Source organism: Sinocyclocheilus rhinocerous, unplaced genomic scaffold (assembly GCF_001515625.1).
Source record: "Sinocyclocheilus rhinocerous isolate Xijiao unplaced genomic scaffold, SAMN03320098_v1.1 scaffold273, whole genome shotgun sequence".
Classification (NCBI taxonomy): Eukaryota; Metazoa; Chordata; class Actinopteri; order Cypriniformes; family Cyprinidae; genus Sinocyclocheilus; species Sinocyclocheilus rhinocerous.
Genome location: NW_015656360.1, coordinates 2,841,871 through 2,862,598, shown reverse-complemented (window position 1 = coordinate 2,862,598; position 20,728 = coordinate 2,841,871). Strand labels below are relative to the sequence as shown.

The 20,728-nt window shown below is 38.3% G+C and overlaps 1 protein-coding gene across 3 annotated transcripts in view; it reads left to right on the top strand.

Moving 5' to 3' along the window:
- The first annotated feature begins 433 nt into the window (after nucleotides 1-433).
- LOC107720062 (E3 ubiquitin-protein ligase SMURF1-like) overlaps nucleotides 434-20,728 on the top strand; it is a 48,783-nt gene continuing 28,488 nt past the window's right edge. For all 3 annotated transcript variants that reach the window (XM_016527665.1, XM_016527663.1, XM_016527662.1), the window contains exon 1: nucleotides 434-693. In XM_016527665.1, coding sequence (XP_016383151.1) covers nucleotides 528-693 — 166 coding nt within the window. In that variant the 5' untranslated portion in view covers nucleotides 434-527. The remainder of the gene's footprint in view (nucleotides 694-20,728) is intronic.

Below are 20,728 nucleotides of genomic sequence, written 5' to 3'. Positions count from 1 at the left end.
AAGCTGCAAAATGACAACATGACTACTTATTTGTCCCGGATTTCCTAGACATCACATTAATTCAAATGTGATTTAATTTATGCACAGTGTCCTTAATCTTATATTCTATTCAGTTTGTTTAAATTGTGTACCTTTTAAATTATCTATCTATCTATCTATCTATCTAATCTGTCTGTCTGTCTTATAATATATTCATTACACTGTAAAATATTAATTAAAATACTCTCGATGACATCGCTGAAAAACAGCCAACATAGTACAATTTTTCATAAAGTAATTCAGCTTTGGACAGCATGTCAACGCAGATGATTAATGTCCTTCCAGATCATAGGTTACCACAAATGCACTGGCATCGCCAGGCGGAAGAGCGCGCTCACGCCCAGCCGCGAGTACGTGCACGTACAGCTGTACTAACGTGATGTCAGAACGCCGTTGAGCTAAAAAAAATGTTAGCCTGTGTTGTTAAGTCTGAAAGCTACAGGGGATTTGCCAGACGGAAATAATACCGTTCTATCGCCTAGAAACACATGCACAGCCCACATATCAGCGTAGCGCGTTTTTATACGTTTTTATATCCGCTTGAAGCGAGCGCCTTGGGTTTATCCTGGAGAAAGTTCGTTGGTTATTTTGTGGGAGTGATGTCGAATCCTGGGACTCGAAGGAACGGGTCAAGCATCAAAATCCGTCTGACAGGTAAAACACCAACAAATAATCTCCATTATCGTTTTAATTGTATAATTACTGGGTTAATGATCATTTTATACTTTTAGTCACGTTATCATCGCTGTGTATTTGTCGCTAATGTGTATATGGAAGGCTAAGCGACTATCCTGCTAGCTTCTGCCGCTGGGGCGAATTGCAGCAGCCTGGCTCTTCATGCTAAACGCATGCTAACACGAAAAGCAGTCTTTCTTTTCATCAGCGTCTCTATAAACAGTACAATAGTCAGTGGACTTGCTTTATTTTCACTTATGTGAACGTTATCAGCCGAGAGCCGCTCCCTCTGCATGGTTTATGTTGAATTAGTCATAAATCAGCTGAGCATTAACCGGATGAAGCAGAGGCAGCTGTTTTCTCGGTTCCCCTCATCTGGATGTCTGTGTCTCCGTTATGTATTAAGACATCAAGACTACCATGTGTTGCAGACTATTCATTAAAGTTTTGTGTTGTGTATTTCTTAATAGATTTGATCACTGAAGCAAGTTAACAAAGGTTTACAGTGCTTGGTCTTTATATGCTAATATAACGTACTCTTTCACAATCGACTGTTGGGGGTTTCTTGGGGAGAATATTTTTCCCTACTCTTTTGAAATCGCTTCTCGGAAATGAACAGGGTATGATTGATGCATACTGATCTCATTGATATCATCAGAGAGATAGTGACAGTGCCCTGGAGGACTGGTCTCTTTAAACCAGATCTGCTGCTGACATATCAGTGTTTATGGAATAGAAAGATTAGTAAATGCAAAATTATGAGGTTATATGCTTTGTATGGTATTATAGACTCAGCAGGGGCAAGGTTAAAAGCATTCTGTTTTATTGCGTTTTTTGGTAACACTATGCAACAGGGCCCCTTTAGTTAATGCATTAATTAACATTACCTAACATGGAGTAACACATTTGTTACAGTATTTATTATTCTTTGTTAATGTTTGTCAGTTAAAATACTGTTCAATGTTCATGTTAGCTCAGGTCCATTAAATCATATTAACAGATAGAAGTTTTGATTTTAATAATGAATTAGTAAATGTTGAAATTAATATGAACTCAGATTAATAAATGCATTACAAGTATTTTACTTGGTTAGTTAATTTTAACTCTATTTCATGTTAACCATATTGTAGTGTTACTGCTTTTCCTCTTTTTCCTGTTAACAGTTGATGTATGCCACTAGTGGATTACATGGGCATTTTGTAATTTTAATGTAAGAAAGTTTGACATTTAATTGGATGTAATGGGTTGTTTTACATCTCCCATGGCCCCGTTTTTGTCTGGCAGAATTATTTTGATGTCAAACTCAACACTACTATTTACAGCTTTGATGAAGGCAGTGACGACACCATATAAAGACATTTTGTTCCCACACAAATAAGAGAGCTCTGAATGAGCCGGTCTTTATTTTACACAGATGCATTTGTGTCTCACAACATCTCCTCTGTGGCCACTTGAGTTTGTTTGTGGAAGAGATGTCCACAGCAGAGGTGGAGAGCTGTCGGTCCACAGACAAACCCAGCACCTCCAGCTGTGCTGCTTTCCCCCCTGGGCCCATGAAAGGAATTCTAATTGGACAAGGAATGTCTGTCTCATGAAACAATGAGTGTTGAATCTCTTCAATGGCTGTTTCACTGTTTAGTCTCACAGGGCGTTTAAGTCCGGAGGATTTGGGTTACCAAAGCTTGCAAGATTTTTATCTGTATGATAGTCATCAGTAGATGCAGCATTTTTCAGTGTTATTCTCAGCGTCTTGTTTGCTGGTAGGTTTTGAGTTGTTTCACATAATCGCTTTCCAATTGATATAATTTACTTGATCTAAATTAGTGAGAACGGCAGTTTTTGGCAACCACTGCATCGAATCTTGTTTATGGACAGTAGCTACCTAAACATATCAGCGGATGTGGGAATCATAAGGAATTGAATGATTCCTCTTAATGATTCTGGTTCTTTAACGATTCTGCTGGATAGTTCATTTAGTCACCCTCATGTTGCTCCAACACTTTATTTCTTTTGTGAAACATAAAAGAAGATATTTTGAGAAATGTTGTTTGGTTCGCAAAGTTCTTCAAAATATCTTAATTTGTCTTTCACTGTAGTCATACAGGTGTGAAACAACATGCATTCTGTCATCATTGACTCGCCCTCATTTTGGGTGGACTATCCTTTTAATGATTGCTTTAGTACTTTTTTAGAAATAATTCATTTCGGAAAATTGAAATGCAGTTCATATTGCAGCTAGCCTACTGCCTTCAATAGTGTGTTGCCAAATTAGATAATTTCAGCAGAACAGATATATATTGATGAATAGGCTACATGTAATGCTATTCTCGCAAAAGATGTTTACATACATTTTTAATGACATTTCACAGCCTCTTTACTGACATAGGTGCCGTCCTTCAAAATTGGCTTATACTATGTAGGAATGCTTAAAAAAACAAACAATAATGTGGTAACATATTAACACAAATTCATGTATGTTTAACTTCATAACAGCATATGCAAAACAAGGTAATAACTACACAAAGTTAAGTCTCACGAGTAACAGTAACTATTATTGGTTCATGAGGTTCAGTACAATACGTTGTGTGAGTCAGATTATTTCAGTATCGGCAAAAGAACTGGTTCTTGTACCCAATTCCATGTGTTTGTCTAAAAACGTGATCTTTTGACAATAATGATAAAAAAAATTGTTTGTAGTCAACTTGCATGACCTTTTTACACAGATTCCTGGTAGTTTTGTGTTATGGCTTCATGCCATCTGATAAGTGTTGACAATCAACACCTTCACACTATAGTGTCTAGGAGGCTTTGACGGCAGTATGCTTTTTGTGACCTTATCAGCGAGGGGTCGTAGACAATAAGTTAATGTGCCTGAGGAGGACAATAGAGTGACCCAATCAAGTTCCTCAAAAAAAAAAAAGAAGATTGCATTCTGTATGGTCAGTTTTTCTAAATTCCTCCTCACTGAAACAAGTACATTAAGTAAATTTTTTAGTACAGTGTTATGTTTGATATTATTTATTATTTTTTTATATTTTCCCAAATTTTGATTATTTTCGCAAATTCATTTGACTTTGTTGAAGTTCTTGATGTTTAATAGTTTTTTAATTGTGTGTTTGTATCTGTTAATGGTGTAATTTGCAGTGCTTTTCCCTGCTGCAGTGCTATGTCCGTCTTTTCATGTTTCACACAACAGGAAGTAGGATGTGGCTTCTGTGATCATTTTTTTCATGATTGAGTAATAAAGCTTTTTTGCACAGTAATAATACAGATTATGTTGTGTTGTTACTGTTCTTCAGTAATTGATATGTAGAACCAAATTATTGTGTTTTACTGTTTTTGACACAATAATAGCTAAACAATTATTAGACCACAACAATAAAAACAAACCTATTCAAATGTGTTTTTTTCCCCACCTAAATGACTTTGTATGGTCTGAATATTTCTAATTTCTTCATGTCCAACTGAATTGTCAGATTATTGAGATTAATGACATTTGTGACCTGATTATACCTTTTCTGTAATTTCATTAGAGGGGTCAAAAGGGGCAGAATTCTGTAAATGTCATCTCTGAAGCATGCACCTCCTTGCTGTTTTTTTAGCTTGCTCAGAAGTTATCATGGTTACAGAGTAATCAGGAGAAAAATGCAAGTTTCTTATTTTTCTCATTGTTGGTTCCTCATTACTTGGAAAGGTCTTTACTGGTAGTGCCCTGAGAAAGCACTTGACTTCACATGTTTTCAACTGTTCTTCACCCTGAAGGTATTTTTGTGGATTAGTTGGGCTGTTTGGTTTTTATTGTTGTGTTAATGAATAAGGGAGTCTGGATGCAACCGTATAAGAATGCAAAACATTACAGAGTCCTTGATTTGTATTCTGCTTCTATTATAAGTTCTTCTTTCACTGTTGCTGTTACAAATACGCTCACATACGGGGATAATAAACTTTAAGGCCATGACCATTCAGGCTTCAAACCATTTGCTTGTTACTGCAAAACAGCTGTGTTTAAAGTCCCCCTGTAGTCAAAAATTGTATCCTTTAAAACTCATCTTTGATCGTCAAAATGACATATTTAAATGTTTTTTCTTGTGAAAATAATTTTCTCATTCCTTAAAATAGCTTGAATGTAACTCTACACCCTTGCCTCATTTACTATACGTGGATCTATGAATACGCAAATTAACCCCGCCTCCACTCAGTCACACATCAGCCAGTCATGAGCCAGCGCCTCCTGATCCACTAACTGAACTGTAGTAGCCTAGAGCTGATCCGTGCTGGTCGCTGAGGAAATACATCAACTTTGTGCTGTGAATCGCCGGATCGGCTTTCACCGTGGACGAAGCGGAGTCCAGCCCGGGGTCGTCATTAATCCAATCAAAATACATAGTGTTGAATAATTACTCATTATCAAATGTTAGATCTTTGTAAGTCCTGTTTTAAACAGATTATACAATGCATTTAACTTGATTAGGGGGACGAAGGTTTATATTTTGCTCAGGAATTGTCATTGTGCTTGATGTTTTCTGGCAAATATATAGGTTGCATTTTCTGATATTATTATACAATGGTAGCCCTGGATGTCCAGTTAAACTCCATTATCATGTTTTGGTAGTATATTTGCTTTGTTCTCAAAATATTAGTGGTCTAACAATTCAGTTTTGCATGTTAGATTGATGCTCACTGTTTTTGTATTCTATCTTGACGCTTCACAAATAGCATTGCACCGATTAGGAAATTTGAGGCCTACTCAAATACTTGTTTACCCTCTTCAACATTATGTTTGGGCTAAATAATGCAAATCCGTTAATAATTATACGTTTACAAGAAGAATGTGTATTTTCAGAAATGCACCGCAATGCAAATGCGCATTAAATAGTGGGTGCCAAAGCTTTTTTTCATGTTTATGGTTGTGTAGGTATCTGGAGCATGTGGCCTCTCAGACACTCCTGTGCATGATATGTGAAGTCCAGCTGTGGGTTTGTTGGGGGATACTGTTTGTTCGGGCTGTCTGCAGCACTGTAAACTGACACTATTGATCAGAGCCAGGCTGTCACCCATCCTGTGTAAATAAATGCCTCGATGGTAGGGATGTTCATTTTAACCAGTTAACCGACCGTAAGAATTTTGATTTTACTACATAGTTTTTTTTCCATATGTTTGACTGACTGTATTTTATTATGATAATGAACAGGCTGCATTGTCACGGTAGCAATGCTTAACTGTGTGCGCAATCACTTGAATTTTTTTCCTTCTAACAGTGGAAGAAATTACTCCTTTTAGTCCTAAAGATAATCGGAATTGTAAAAGGTTTGCCTTTACCTTTTTTCTGTCGTCTGTTTCCTTTCGCGCAGCACAAAAATGAACCGAAACTCTGCGTACTAGGCTTGTTGCACAGTTTTTCTTTCATTTTCTTAATTTCTTCCAAAAGAGGACGATATCGCTTCGTCATGCCTGGAGCTGATCCGTGCTGGTCGCTGAGGACTTACTTCAACTTCGTGCTGTCGATCGCCGGATCGGCTTTCACCGTGGACGAAGCGGAGTCCTGCGTCACATGTGGTTCATTACACCAAATACACCAAATAATGTTCTTTTTAGCAGCATCATATGACCCCTTTAAATAATTTACTGAACTGTTGTATAAAATCACATTTAATGTTGTGATATTCGGGACAAAATCACCACTCGTGTGATAGCCTACTGCTCTTGCTGCTCGTGTGATGTCGCTTATCATATGAGATAAATATGAGCCAAAAACTCATACAGGGGTATTTTTTGCCCCAATATCTTGAATTTTAGAGCATAACTTCGTTTATGGAGTTGTTGCTCTGCATCATATTTGTCAAAGGACCAAATAAGGAAAACAGGAACTCAACAGGAACATACATGTGACAGATGTGATATGATGACCATGTGAATCCTCGTGCTCTGTTGTTTGCTGCTTTTTGCACATGCAAAATTAATCCCCGGGAAACAAATGTTAGTATTTTTTAACAGGTTACAGACACTTATCCTTTCTAATTTAATTCAATTCTAATTTAAAATAATCTTGTCGGTTAACGGTTAAAAATCGTTTAACGAGCGTCGGTTGTCGGTTAGGAAAAATAACCGAAATGAACATCCCTACTCGATGGAAAGCACTGGGAACGAAAGCAACAGATAGTTGTTATACAGAGGAAATGTGCTCGAGTTTGTGTGTTTGTTTGCCTTTAGTGCTTAGATGCTAGTATTCCTCTCCTGTGAGAGAAGCCTGCTGCAGAAGAAACTGGCATGGTTTGATTTTATGATTTTAACTATTTTTCTAGTTCTTGTGTAATTATACAGTTTAAAAATTAGCGAAAAAAAAGGCTAAAAGTTAATTTAAAAATGGTGAAAAATGAGAAATGGTAAACAAACAGCACTAGAGATACACCTTCCCTATACATTCTTATAAATTCTATACATAAAGTCTTACTGACCCCCTAATTTTTTACTGGTAGTGTAATCTCTCTATTTAATGCATTTGATATTTTACCACTAAATTACATTTATCATGCTCTTACATGCATATTTGTAACATGTTATATTATGCAAGTTTAAGCCATGTTGCAGTGTTAAAGTTCTGTTTCATGGACGTTCTGTCCTCACCACGTATGACTCAGACCACTCTAGCATTTGCATTGTTTTGTGTTAATCCAATCTTGTTCCTATTTTGAACCACTTTTTTGAACTCAAGGTTTTTGTTATGTTGTTATGATGTTTATGCACCTGAAGTCACACCATTTAACCTTGTGTGTTATGATAGACTCATCCCTTATGGAAGAGACTAAATCTTGAACTGAAGAGTCATAGGTGAGAATGATTAGTATGAGACTTTGTATTCTGGTCACTCAGTGTCAATGGCAACCAAATCGTTTGACCTCTATTATGTGATTTTTATTGCTGGGTTAATTGTTAACTGAAGCAGTGTCTTCAGTATTTCAGAACGTAGGACATTAAGTTTATATGTGGCTCACCACTTTCAAGACTTTCTAGTGGGAGTTCAGACTAGTGAACTAGTCCGTGCAAAACCGCATTTTCATATGGACTAGTCAGTGGGTTGCCTAAATGACTAATCGGTTTATGGTCATATCCACGAGAAGATGTTTCTTAGATACCTTTAATTCTAAATTCATCCCATTTAAATCCCTGCCCACAGGAATAAATTACATTAAAATTGAAAATAATTATTTTAAACTGCAATTTTTGACAATATAACTTTTTTCTGTATTTTTTGATCAAATAAATGCAGCCTGTTTTTAACTTTATAAAAACATTTTAAAAATCTTACCAACTGCCATTTTTTTAATAGTGCATTTTTATTTTCACAGCTTACAGTAGCAGAAAGAAGTTTTGTGACAGATTCAAACACCTAAGCTTACAGATTCTTTTATTTACTTCTATTTTGTATCCTAACAAATTCACCTTATGCCTACAAATATTTGGAAAATGCAGAATCGTGCAGCCTGTTTCCCTGATAAAAATGTGTGACGTGGTAGGCCTTTGTGTCCGTGTGTGTGAGACTGCATTGTGGTCAGCTGCAGACAGTGCTGTGTTGTACAGTGCCGTAAGTCTGTGGGGCCTCCAGACAGGATGAAGAGCTCATATGGTGATTTTTAGCCTCCCTCAGCAGCCTGGCCGGCTCCCACGCGCCTCGTCTGGATTTAGGTTACTGCACAGCACCCGGTGTCACACAGCCACCTCCCCCAGGTCACTACCGGACACACATACTGCTGCAGGACACATTCTTTCAGCTGTTGTAAACAAGAACCGCTAAACGCAGGCATTTTTTTCAGGTACTTTTCAGTATAATGTTTCTCACTCTCTGACATGGCGCATAAGTAGGCCATTGTTTCTTCAGTGGGAGCAGTCCTCTCATTAGCTCATTAGTGTCGCTATAAGCATCGCTCATATCTCTACAGAGATGACAATTGACTGTGGGCCATTCTCTAAACCAGTGGTTCCCAAACTTTTTGCAGCGTGCACCCCTTTCTAGTGTTTGACACGTCAAGCACCCCCACCACCGTACACCACATTTTTTACTGCAATACAAGTATAAATACAAGTATTCACTGTATACAGGGCTTGACATTAACTCTTTTGCTCACCAGCCACTGTGGCTAGTGGTTTTCCAAAATTACTAGCCACTCAGCATTTTCACTGGCCACAATTTTGTTGCTGGAAAATTACATTTTATATGACTAAAGTTACTGCATATTAAAATTTATTTGAATTGATTTCCAAGTCTTTTTTTTTTTGCCTATAAAAAGGGCATTTCCCCCTAACCTTATTAAATGCATGTGTCATCTTTCATATCAAATTCTTACATTTTATTAATAATTTCACTTAATATAATAAGACTCTATAGGGCTGTTACCAATCAAATGAAATCAATATTAACAAAACCAAATTTTCCACTGCTGGAGAAACAGAAGCAGCTGAAGTGGCATTTAGATGCATTTACACAGACAATTTAATGAAGCTGAAATGTAGCATGAATGCATTAACACTGCAAAATTACAACAGCATAAATAATGCTGTGAGCTTGGTGTTTTACATCAGGTTTTTTTATTTACAAAGATGAAAAGTTGTAAAAAATACAAAAAAAAAGTTACTTTTAAATTTGAAAGTAACCCGCCAGCAGGTGGCAGCAAGTTGACTTAATGAGTGAGTCATTGAGGCATTCAAACGATTCGTTCAGACGGCTGATTCATTCAAGAATGAAGCAAGCGCCTGTCTTTATGAATGGACCACTGAATCATTGACTCAAATTATTAATTCAAAAATGCGAATCATTCAGTAGCCTAATGAAACACCGCTGACGCTGTGTGTTGCTCAGAGATGCACAACAGTTCTGCTGCTAAGTTTGTTTGGAACTATTTTCGTTAAAACAAATTGAGCAAAAACAGTCACATTGACATTATTGTACTAAAATGTATGCCCTAAGTCACTTAATATTAACTACTCGTTTGAGGTCTTGTTTAAAATCAATGTCGAATTTATAATCATACTGATTTTCGGGGAAAACTGCACTCTTTTAGTCGTGTCATGTTAATTAATTAGGCTAGGCTTTATGTAATAAATATAAAAACTACATTTTTTACCGTAGTATGTTTCTTCTGTGTGCAGTTGTGTTCATTTGTTTCGATTTCTCCATGAGATTGTCTCATGTGAGTCTCAACTGCCGCGACCTTGTTACTATTGATTATCCATTATGAATTGCCGTTTACACCAAGTGTAATAAAATCAGAATCATTCTCGCTGAAATTTTGGTGCTTCCCTAATTCGATGTTTTAATTAGATTAGATTAGTTGTCCGGTCTGGCAAGTAAAATTCTCCTTCGCTTACCCCTTCAAAAAATGCACACAGATCATCAAAAGCATTCTCTCGCGCACCCCTGCTGGTCGGTCTGTGCACCCCTCGGGGTGCGCGCACCCCAGTTTGGGAACCGCTGCTCTAAACTGACCGATATAAATAGCCTGTTTCTTTTCAAGCTTGTTTTTGGCTAATTCCTGCCGGTGCTCTCTGTGTGAATTGAGTGCACTCTGGAACCAATTAGCTTTCTCAAAGTGCAGAACAGACCCAGTTTGAAGTTTGCTTGATAGCACAATAATCGTCATTGCGTGTTGTATCTGAGTACTTCTGATGGTGTCAGACAAGCTGTCAAGTGCGCAAACAGGCGGACATCTGTCGGCATTGTTGCCATAAGGTTGCAATCTCTTTAGTGTCGGCTCAGAGCTGTGATTAATGCGCTACACATCAGATTCAGGATGTCCTCCTCCTCCAGTCACTGACGACTGAATGCATTTCTCTCATTCCTATGTATTGTGCTTTTAACCACTCATTCCCCCAAGGTATGGCTTCGGTTTCCCTTCCTTTTCACGCCTGGTGACTCAGTGATGGGGAAGTCTGCCTGCCTGTCCCCATCATTGTGCTTCTTCCTAGGGGAGCTTGGCGGATCCACCGTGGAAGTCGGAGTGGCTGACCTACTGTATCTTTGCCTAAGGAAATGTCTTGTCTATTCATGCACATTGGGAGGTTTAGCATTCCAGTTTACCCTCTTGGCTGACAACTCATTTGTTCAAAGTTGGATGGGGATATATTTTTAAAGGCCTCTGACGTTCTGGTCAACCTTACAAAATGGCTTCCCACAGTTTAATCTTCAGTGCAGAGCGAGGATTTGGCCATGGAAAGTGGAAGAAAGAGAAACAAAGAGCCAGGAAGGAGGGTGGACGATAACTCTGGAAAAGTTCATGGATATTTCATTCGTGCTGGGGGCCTGACGTCTTGTGTTTCAGCAGTGCGTATGGCAGGGCTTTACACGAGTGTGTGCAATACGGTCTTTCTCATATCCCTCCAGTCTTCACGCCGCTGTAACTCAAACCTAAGCTATGAATGGGAGGAGTGCTGTGTGTCATCTCTGAATCTGGCAGGAAATGAGTCGAGTAGGCCACATTCTTCAACCCCTAATCAGTCTAGTTCATCACTCAATTAGAGTGATGGCTTGCTTATGCGAAGTCTGAATTGTCTGTACTGTACTAATTAAATGTAATAAAATCAAAATAGCGATAAACAAATTGCAAGAGCTGCGAATTATGTTTAAATAAATACATCCACTTTACATTACAAAGTGAAGCCTGACATTGTCTTCATTTATAGACGTGCAGCTCATAACAATGTTTTTGGTCTCTTTAAATGCTGTTTTGTTTTTTTTATGTTTTTTTATTTAATATGCATTTGGGAATATAAATAAAATAAGGTATCAAAATTTTGAAAAAAATAAGCAGTATTCTTTGCTCTCAAATGCTGGGGGTGTGTCCGCTGTTGGCACTGAAACCACGCCCACTCACGGGAAAGCTGCCATCTCTCACAACTGTCAAATTGAGACAACCTGAATGGATACACCCTCTAGCAGCTTAATTTAAATAAGGGGACCGAGCTGCTTTGTAAATTATAGAAACCAGGTAATATGCATTTACGTGACAAAGTCATAGTAACTAGCAATCTGTAGGCTGTAGTAACTAACGATAATGACAGTAACTCGCGATTGAGCAAACAACTGATGCTAATGCGCTCCAGTTATTAGATGTGTTCAGCTTGTAGCAGCGCTGCGCAGATCGATCGGTGTATGACATCAAAGTACCGCGAGAGCGATTCGGAAGCATAAGGAGCCGTGTCTGCTCTCTATAGCTCTCACGGTACTTTGATGTCATAACACCGATCGTTCTGCACGGCACCACTTCAAGCCGAACACACCTCTTATAGTTAGGGCTGGGTATCGAGTTCGATACTTTTTAGGCACCGACCGAATTGCCTCGATACCATCGAGTATCGAAAAACGTCTTGTCGTTCGGTACCAAATTTCGATACCTAAGGGGTTAATCTCATCAGCGTCAGTGAGCCAATAAGCCTGCAGCACTTGCCGGTGTGTTCGACTAGAGGCGCGGCGCAGATCGATCATCCGCGAGAGCGATTCGAAAGCACACGGAGCAGTCTGCTCTCTTTAGCTCTCGTGGTACTGTAATACCACCAGTATAGAGTAGCGCGGGAGCTGCGTGGAGTTCCGATCATATGCAGATGTCCGTTCATACTAACGTTACACGACCGAAAGCGCGTGTTATGTGACCATTCATGCAAACTGTAGCATAATGCTACATAAGACAATAAATAAGATTTATATTCCGCTTTTACTCAAAACTCACTTTAAACCACCATCGAGTGTTTGTAATAACTTCCGATTGCCGTCTAACAGGGCCGGATTTACGCATTGCTCAAGACATTGAGCAAATAAATATAACAAACAATAGGGTAAAAAATGACAAACTATTTCCATGTCTTCCACCTTTTTTATGTAGGCTACGGAAATCACGCTTTCTTTCTCCCAGTCTCTCTCACAGACGCACACACAGTGCAGACACGCAGAGACGCGAACAGAAACTTCTTGTCAGCGCTGCACCGCGAATTTATCAGTAAAATAGTTTCGCAGCTGAAAAGCTACATGACATTTAAAACCAAAGTTTTTTTTTTAGATAATGTAATCTTGTTAAAATTGATTTCATAAAATTGGTATCGAAAAAAGTATCGTTCAGGAACCAGTATTGAAGTCAAGGTATCGGTATCGATATCGATATCGAAAAATTTTGAACGATACCCAGCCCTACTTATAGTGTTAGGGGTAGGGTTGGGAATCGAAAATCAATTCCGATTCCAGAATCTGTTTTGGAGATGTTGTTCATGTATTTATGTCCTCATTAGTGAGACGGCAGCCGTTAATATCACCGGAAGCATCACGCACGCTTCAGTACAAGTAGTACACAAAACCGTGTGTCTGCGCCATTCATTAACACAGAGACACGCAGAATTCATATTTAAATAGTCGTTTTGCGGCTTAATATTTACAAATACTAGTGGGAGTGGGAGTGTGCTCACTTGTGTGTGCGCATCGGGGCGGAACTCTGCTGTGCGCGATGCAGAGTGCGCGACCATGTAACGTAGAGACAGAAATGACATGCCGTTGTGTAAATAAATAACATAAGGCTATTTAGTTTGTTAAATATAAGAACAAGGTATAGACCTGTTCTATAGGAAAGGTAACTTTAAAGACTTCTGTTGTGATCTGGCGCTATAGAGAAAATAAAATTAACTTGACCTTCAAGGGGGGCCGCCCCCCTAATATAATGGCAGGGGAAACACTGCACTGTTCATGTATTTATGTCCTCATTAGTGAGACGGCAGCCGTTAATATCACCGGAAGCATCACGCACGCTTCAGTACAAGTAGTACACAAAACCGTGTGTCTGCGCCATTCATTAACACAGAGACACGCAGAATTCATATTTAAATAGTCGTTTTGCGGCTTAATATTTACAAATACTAGTGGGAGTGGGAGTGTGCTCACTTGTGTGTGCGCATCGGGGCGGAACTCTGCTGTGCGCGATGCAGAGTGCGCGACCATGTAACGTAGAGACAGAAATGACATGCCGTTGTGTAAATAAATAACATAAGGCTATTTAGTTTGTTAAATATAAGAACAAGGTATAGACCTGTTCTATAGGAAAGGTAACTTTAAAGACTTCTGTTGTGATCTGGCGCTATAGAGAAAATAAAATTAACTTGACCTTCAAGGGGGGCCGCCCCCCTAATATAATGGCAGGGGAAACACTGCACTTTAATTTAATAGATCGTTAAAGATCGCGAACACGATTCAAACACCAACATGATTCTATTCCTAAATTACAATGATTCGTCTGTTTCATTCCTCAACCTTTGACATGTGCGATCAATGTTGTGATCACTTAGTTCGTCCATGCAGAGTACGATCACAACAGTGTGATTTGAGCATTTAAATTTGCGTTCACGCTGCCATTGACCTAAAGAGAGCAGCTGTCTGTCATGAATGAAACAGCTTCACAGTCTTTTCAGCCACACAGTATCATTATTTCGATGTTAACTTACAAACATTCAAATCACTGAAGTACAGGAATAAAAGTTTATAGTTCAGATATAAACTGTGTGTACGATGTGTATGGTAGCGATTAAAATAGAATAAATCACCATTTGAAAGTAATTTGACACTTCAAATGAAGATTTTTCAATTACATTGTTACACCAGTAGGTGGCAAAAAGGGGCTGTTAAAATGCATTTGTCTTTGAATCATACAAGAGATTCGTTCAAGAACGCGGATTCATCCAGTAATGAAACAAGTACATCTTAGCCGCTTTTCCACCGAAATTACCTGGACCAATTTGTCCCAGGAACTTTTTTTCCCCCAGACCTGTTGCTGTCTGCGTTTCCATTGCGGTCTAAAGTACCGAGAAGATTAGGCAAATAGTCTGGTGACATTCAAATCACTGAAGTACAGGAATAAAAGTTTATAGTTCAGATATAAACTGTGTGTACGATGTGTATGGTAGCGATTAAAATAGAATAAATCACCATTTGAAAGTAATTTGACACTTCAAATGAAGATTTTTCAATTACATTGTTACACCAGTAGGTGGCAAAAAGGGGCTGTTAAAATGCATTTGTCTTTGAATCATACAAGAGATTCGTTCAAGAACGCGGATTCATCCAGTAATGAAACAAGTACATCTTAGCCGCTTTTCCACCGAAATTACCTGGACCAATTTGTCCCAGGAACTTTTTTTCCCCCAGACCTGTTGCTGTCTGCGTTTCCATTGCGGTCTAAAGTACCGAGAAGATTAGGCAAATAGTCTGGTGACGTAGGTCTGCGCGCGTTTCTCAATACCAAGTACGCAAAGTTCGGACTTGCATTCTCGGTAGTTCGGACTTCGCGAGTTAGACTCAGGAGTGTGAACTCCCACGGACGGGACGACGCAAGTCCGGTAATTCTGCAAAGAGCAGAGTACTTGATAACATCAGTCAGCTCGCCTTAGCTACTGCAAGTTTCCTCACTGTATTTAAAATAAGACGAAATATATCAAACACCACTGCCTCTTTTCGTTTTCATTTAAACATATAATAGCCGCAGAAATGTAGTTCAGGGTACGTACATACATTACAATGAAACTAAATATATCATTTAATATATTGTATGTTTAACCACTAAAGAGACATCAGAGCCAGTGGAAAATATCAGAAGGACTAGCCGAGTTGAGGCTGCTCTCGTCGGGAAATAGGAGCACTGAGCGCCCGCTGATCACGTGGAGCTCACGTCTCCGAAATCGGCGAAGCACATTTTCAAATAGGCGCTGTCTTTATAAATAAACCGCAGATTTGAGTTTTAAACAGCTACATTCTCGACTTTTAAAACTATATTTCATGACATAATAACAGTAATGTTTTAAAAAAATATATGTGAATATATGGTGGTTGAAATACAACACTGCTTGAACACAACCAATCAGCATGTTCAGTGCCCAAGGCCCGCCCCCGAAAGTTCCGGACCTTTGGAAAAGTACTACCGCGCGAGCAGGGACTTTCTGAGAGGCAAATTTTTACCCGGAACTTTATTTAGATCCTGGTTCCTGCAGTGGAAACACACCGAGTACTGGCCCAAAGTCCCTAGTTCCTGGGGAAAGTTCCTGCGGTGGAAACGGGGCTCTTGAGTGAGTCATTTAATCATTAATTCATAAATTACATGTGACTTTGTTTAGTTGTCTAATGTTTTTTCTTCAGAATCATGAGAGAACTTCCATTGGGGAAAAGAAAAAGAGAAAAAAAACTCAATTTATCCAGAATTAGGCCTGGGTGATAAAACGATATCGATATTTATCGACGGTACTAAAAAACACATTTTAGGTTGTCGCAATTACATTTTTTTCTCCAAATTGTTTAGCTTTTGACAGTACAAACAACATGCACAATAAGAAATGAAATGATTGCATCTTTTTGTCTCTTTACTTCAAGTCCATATTATCATGCTTCAATCATCTTTGTCATTTGTTTTATTTACAGTCTAGTATGAATTTTTATTTTTTGTTCAGAGACTGAGTTGAACCTTCATTTATCCAAACCATTTTTAGAGAATGCTGAAAATTTGTCATCGGACTCGAATGTGTCAATAGCCAGGGCTGCATTAATGCACGGGCTTACCTGGGCTTAAGCTCAGGGCTCCGGGCTGAGGGGGGGCCCCCGGTGATGCCGGAAATATTGTAGCCGCATTTTATACCGTTACCTTAAAATTACACTTTATCACTTTTGGTTTGAATGCGCGTGCGGGCGTTGCATGTCCTGCGCGAGAAGTGTCAGTAAAACGCTCCCAAATATGAAAGAGAAAAGGGAAAAATCAGCAAAAATAAAGTGAAAAGTCATGCAGTCAAATTTGTTGGAAAAAAAAAATCCAAAGCTCACGGCATATTTTAACGCAAGGCTAAGAGAAGATGCAGATCACGGCAAATGTAGGTCATGCTAGCAGTAGCTAGATACAGTAGGCTATAATTAGTCAAATAATAAACTCCTTTTTCATCTTAACATAGTTGAGCTCGCAGTATTAGCCATCACACACTAGAGCTGTGGAGTATGATAATTTTTATGATGCGATGCTGATGTGGACGATTCTGCATAAATGTAATTAAATAGGCCTATCATCATACATATTAATATAGGATACTGTTTTATTACTCTTGTTATAGGCTATTTTAATTAAGAAATGTATCTGCATATCTGTCTTGGTGAGTATTCGCGTAAACAGACGGTATTTCGTAAACAGTTGTGGAAAAATCTAATGTGTAATAGGATTCGGGATTTAGATCTTTATATAATAGCTACAACTTAAACAACGAAAGAAAAGAGGGAAATTACTCCTCTTGACTGAATGAATTTGTAGCTTTATTCTTTGTAATTAATACACTAAAGACTATGCAATGATTATACTTACATTTGATTATTCAGTTTCTGTACTGTAAAATTTTTTATAGACCTATATTGTATTTTCTCTACAGTTTATTTGCATCTTTGTTTTTATTTTTAATAGGCTAACAAAGGTAAAATAACAAAAAGAGCTTTATTGTGATTATTACTATGGTAATTATTATTAATTAAATAATTGGAGGAGAAGGTGCATTGTGATGCATCATAATCAATCGAATCAAATCGTGAAGCAACTAAAGATTCACACTTGCCAGTTGGCCAAAAAGGTTCAACAGTGGTTCAAATTTTGATTTGCCCTGCCACAAAAAAAAATAGTTTTATCATTGTTTTTTCAATGCCAAATTTATAGATAGGCCTACCTGTTAAATTTTGCGATTCTCGATTCCAATTGAAGACAAGTCAGTAAATAAGAACAAATGAACCAATTATAAACAATAGCACAAATAACCTAAATAAATGAATGAATAGAACAAAGATAAAAATTAAACAATGCGTTAGGTTTTTGAGTTTGTAGGTATTCGGGTACAGAAATTGAATAATCAAATGTAAAATAACATTGCATACTTTTACTTTTGTATGTATTTTCCCAGAAAGAATCGCAATTCAGGCTTGCGCGCGCTGTTTGAGACGCGGCTCTATATGTACGCTCAGAACTAGCTCGACTCGAATGCTTCAGTAGCGAGTGAGCTTCTGCACAGAAACCCACGTTAAATAGACAGAGATAACACTCCCGCTCTTCTCACTGTGCCCCTGCTTTACATCCTCCACCGCTGCTCATTGGATGCTCTGCTCATATTGAAGAAGTGTAGAGATAAATAACCGTTGGCTCATATTCTGGTGAGTTACACCATTGCGTGTCAGCTTTACAGTGCCCCCCCCAAAGCTTTAACCTCATATATCAGCAAACTACTTGCCTTGCAAACAGCTGCAGAACCTGTCAGAGACTCATTCCCATCTACTGAGTAATGTTCCTTTGGTTACACGTGTTCTTTTGCTGATTAACTATGTGAACGGACTTGTGAACTAGCTCCCCGCCTTTACGTCAAGTAAAGAAGTGCTTTTTATTAAAGTCAGGGAATAAATGGGTGGGAAACTAAGAATGTTACAAAGATCCACAAGCAGTTTGACATATTTGTGAAGGCGTAACTCAAAGTGAACAGAACGTTTTGTAAATGTGTACATTTACTACCTTTAATAACTTACCTTCCTCTGTTCTTTAATGTTAGTTCATAGTGCATTTAACCAACATTAACACATACAATTTAATGCTACACGTTTTTTTATAGATATCAGTGTAAAATATGACTGTGCGTTTTTACAGTGTTGCGCATTATAACCAATCACACACGATTATGCTGAGGTTATGAATGCAATGGCCAATCAGAGGCGTTCAGATGAGTCATCTATGAAACAGCGGAGTTCCGTTGTTCAGAACATTTATAGCTGCAAAATAAAATGCTGACAACTTGAGCTTTGATTATAAAGACTGAGTGAATGTAGGCTGTAGTTCTCGTTGATGAAGGCCCCTCAAGAGGTAAAGCCCAGGGGCCCCTTACAGTCTTAATGCGGCCCTGTCAATAGCGAGTGAGCTTCAGCACAGAAATCTGCATTAAATAGACAGAGATAACACTCCCACTCTTCTTACTGTGCCCCTGCCTTACATCCTCCACCCCTGCTCATTGGATGCTCTGCTCGTATTGAAGAAGTGCAGAGATAAATAACCGTTGGCTCATATTCTGGTGAGATACACCATAGCTTGTCAGCTTTACAGCTTTTTGAATAACTGTGGAAATGTAAGCATTATAATTAGTAACTTACGATGTTTCTATTCATTTGTTATCATGTTAAATACAAATTCAGTCATATTGAAAACATTAGGCTGCTTTTAGCCTTATGCTGGAGATGGTTCACTTTCCGGCAATGAAACTAAGTAAATAAATAATTAAATTAATTAACACGATAATATTGTGTATCGGCGATCTCACAGGCTGACGATACGACGATATGAAAATTGAGCATATCGCCCAACACTACTGCTCTGCACTGACTAGCAGAGATGATCTACTGTCTGGTTTTACTTCAGGATTTTGGCAATTGGAATTGGCAACTGAGTACCAGATTTGTTTATCATACACAATTGAATTTTGATGGTTTTCTAGCAATAGTTCATTTCAAAAACTTGTTGGTCAGCTCAAACCACGTTTTATTGCAAGCAAACTGTTTTATTGTAGTCTGGTTCTTTTTCCTTGTGTAGTTTTGTTTATGGTTTTTGAGGATGCATGACACACAGCCTGCCCCTGCCTAATATGTAGGCTATAGCTAGTTATTTCTACCATCTTACAGATTTGTGTCAAATTTAGAAGTTTGATTGGGCACAGTCCCAGTCAGCAAAAAATAGCAAGTGGTTAGGATTCTCCTTTTCTATTCTGTGCTGGGTCTATGTTATGGTGTTGGCACAGTGTCAGTCACTATCCAATTATGATATTATGGTGAGTTGCGTCTTTCACGCAGCATACAGCGGTGTTGTGCATTTTGACCAGTTGATGGGAAAAGCATTCTTAAAATGCATTCAAAATTCGGAATAATTTGTAATATATAATTATTCACGGTATTTAGAAGTGCCCACGATAACAATATCGTGCATATTCATTACCGTGATATATCGCATTACCGAATACCGGCACAAGTCTAGTTGTGATTTATCACAGCCCTTTGGATATACACTTGGATACCCTTCTGCAGAAGCAAAACCAAATCAAACTAGATGAAAATCAGTTGCACTTAATAATATCGTATTGGCCTATAGAAGTTTACATCCACCACAAATAGTTCTGACTCCCAGCTTTTGGAGTTAATGTTTTCTAATTCTCTGTAATGAAATGGTTAAGATGATGGATGATCTCCCATGTCTGATAACACCATACCAGACTGCTTGGCCTCCTATCAAAGGGCTTAATGAAGCATGGGCAATGCTGTTTGTACAGCCCCGGGCAGTTCTCCACGTACAGCACTGGGCAAATAACACCCGCCAAACTGACCGCATTTTTATGTGTGCGGCAGTGTTGTTTGTCAGTTTGTGTAGCTGGGCGGCAGGAACTCTGAAGTGTTGTGCATGTTTGTTCTGCCCGTCACGACTATGATTAGGCAGCGGTTAAAGCAACAGGAAAAACCCTCTTTAAAGGGCCTACACCGGTGTGTACCGCTCTTGAACTTCATTCAGAGGAGCTCAGCCAGTGTTTGAGAACGGCACTCATGTGTTTTCCTGTTAGTAATTGCAATGTGATCTGTAATACAGCTTCATTTCGAGATTTTTGGCACCAAGTATTGTCTGGTTTTCTTCTCTGTTTTCTGAATTTAAAATCATTGCTATGTTAACTGAGCTTACAAGATCCATCATGTACAGGAATATCTATCAATCTTCTTACTGATTATCTCAAATCAGTCTAAGATTGCAACAATAAACCTATATAAAACTATGTATTTTCAAAATAACTAGCTGGTTTCACCGGTTCAAACGTTTGGTGAGAAAGATCTTTTGTTCAGAAAGGATGCATTAAATTGTTCAAAAGTGAGAGTAAAGACATTAATAATGTTACAAAAGATTTCAATTTTAAATAAATTCAGTTATTTTGAACTTCCTATGTATAAATATATATATATATATAT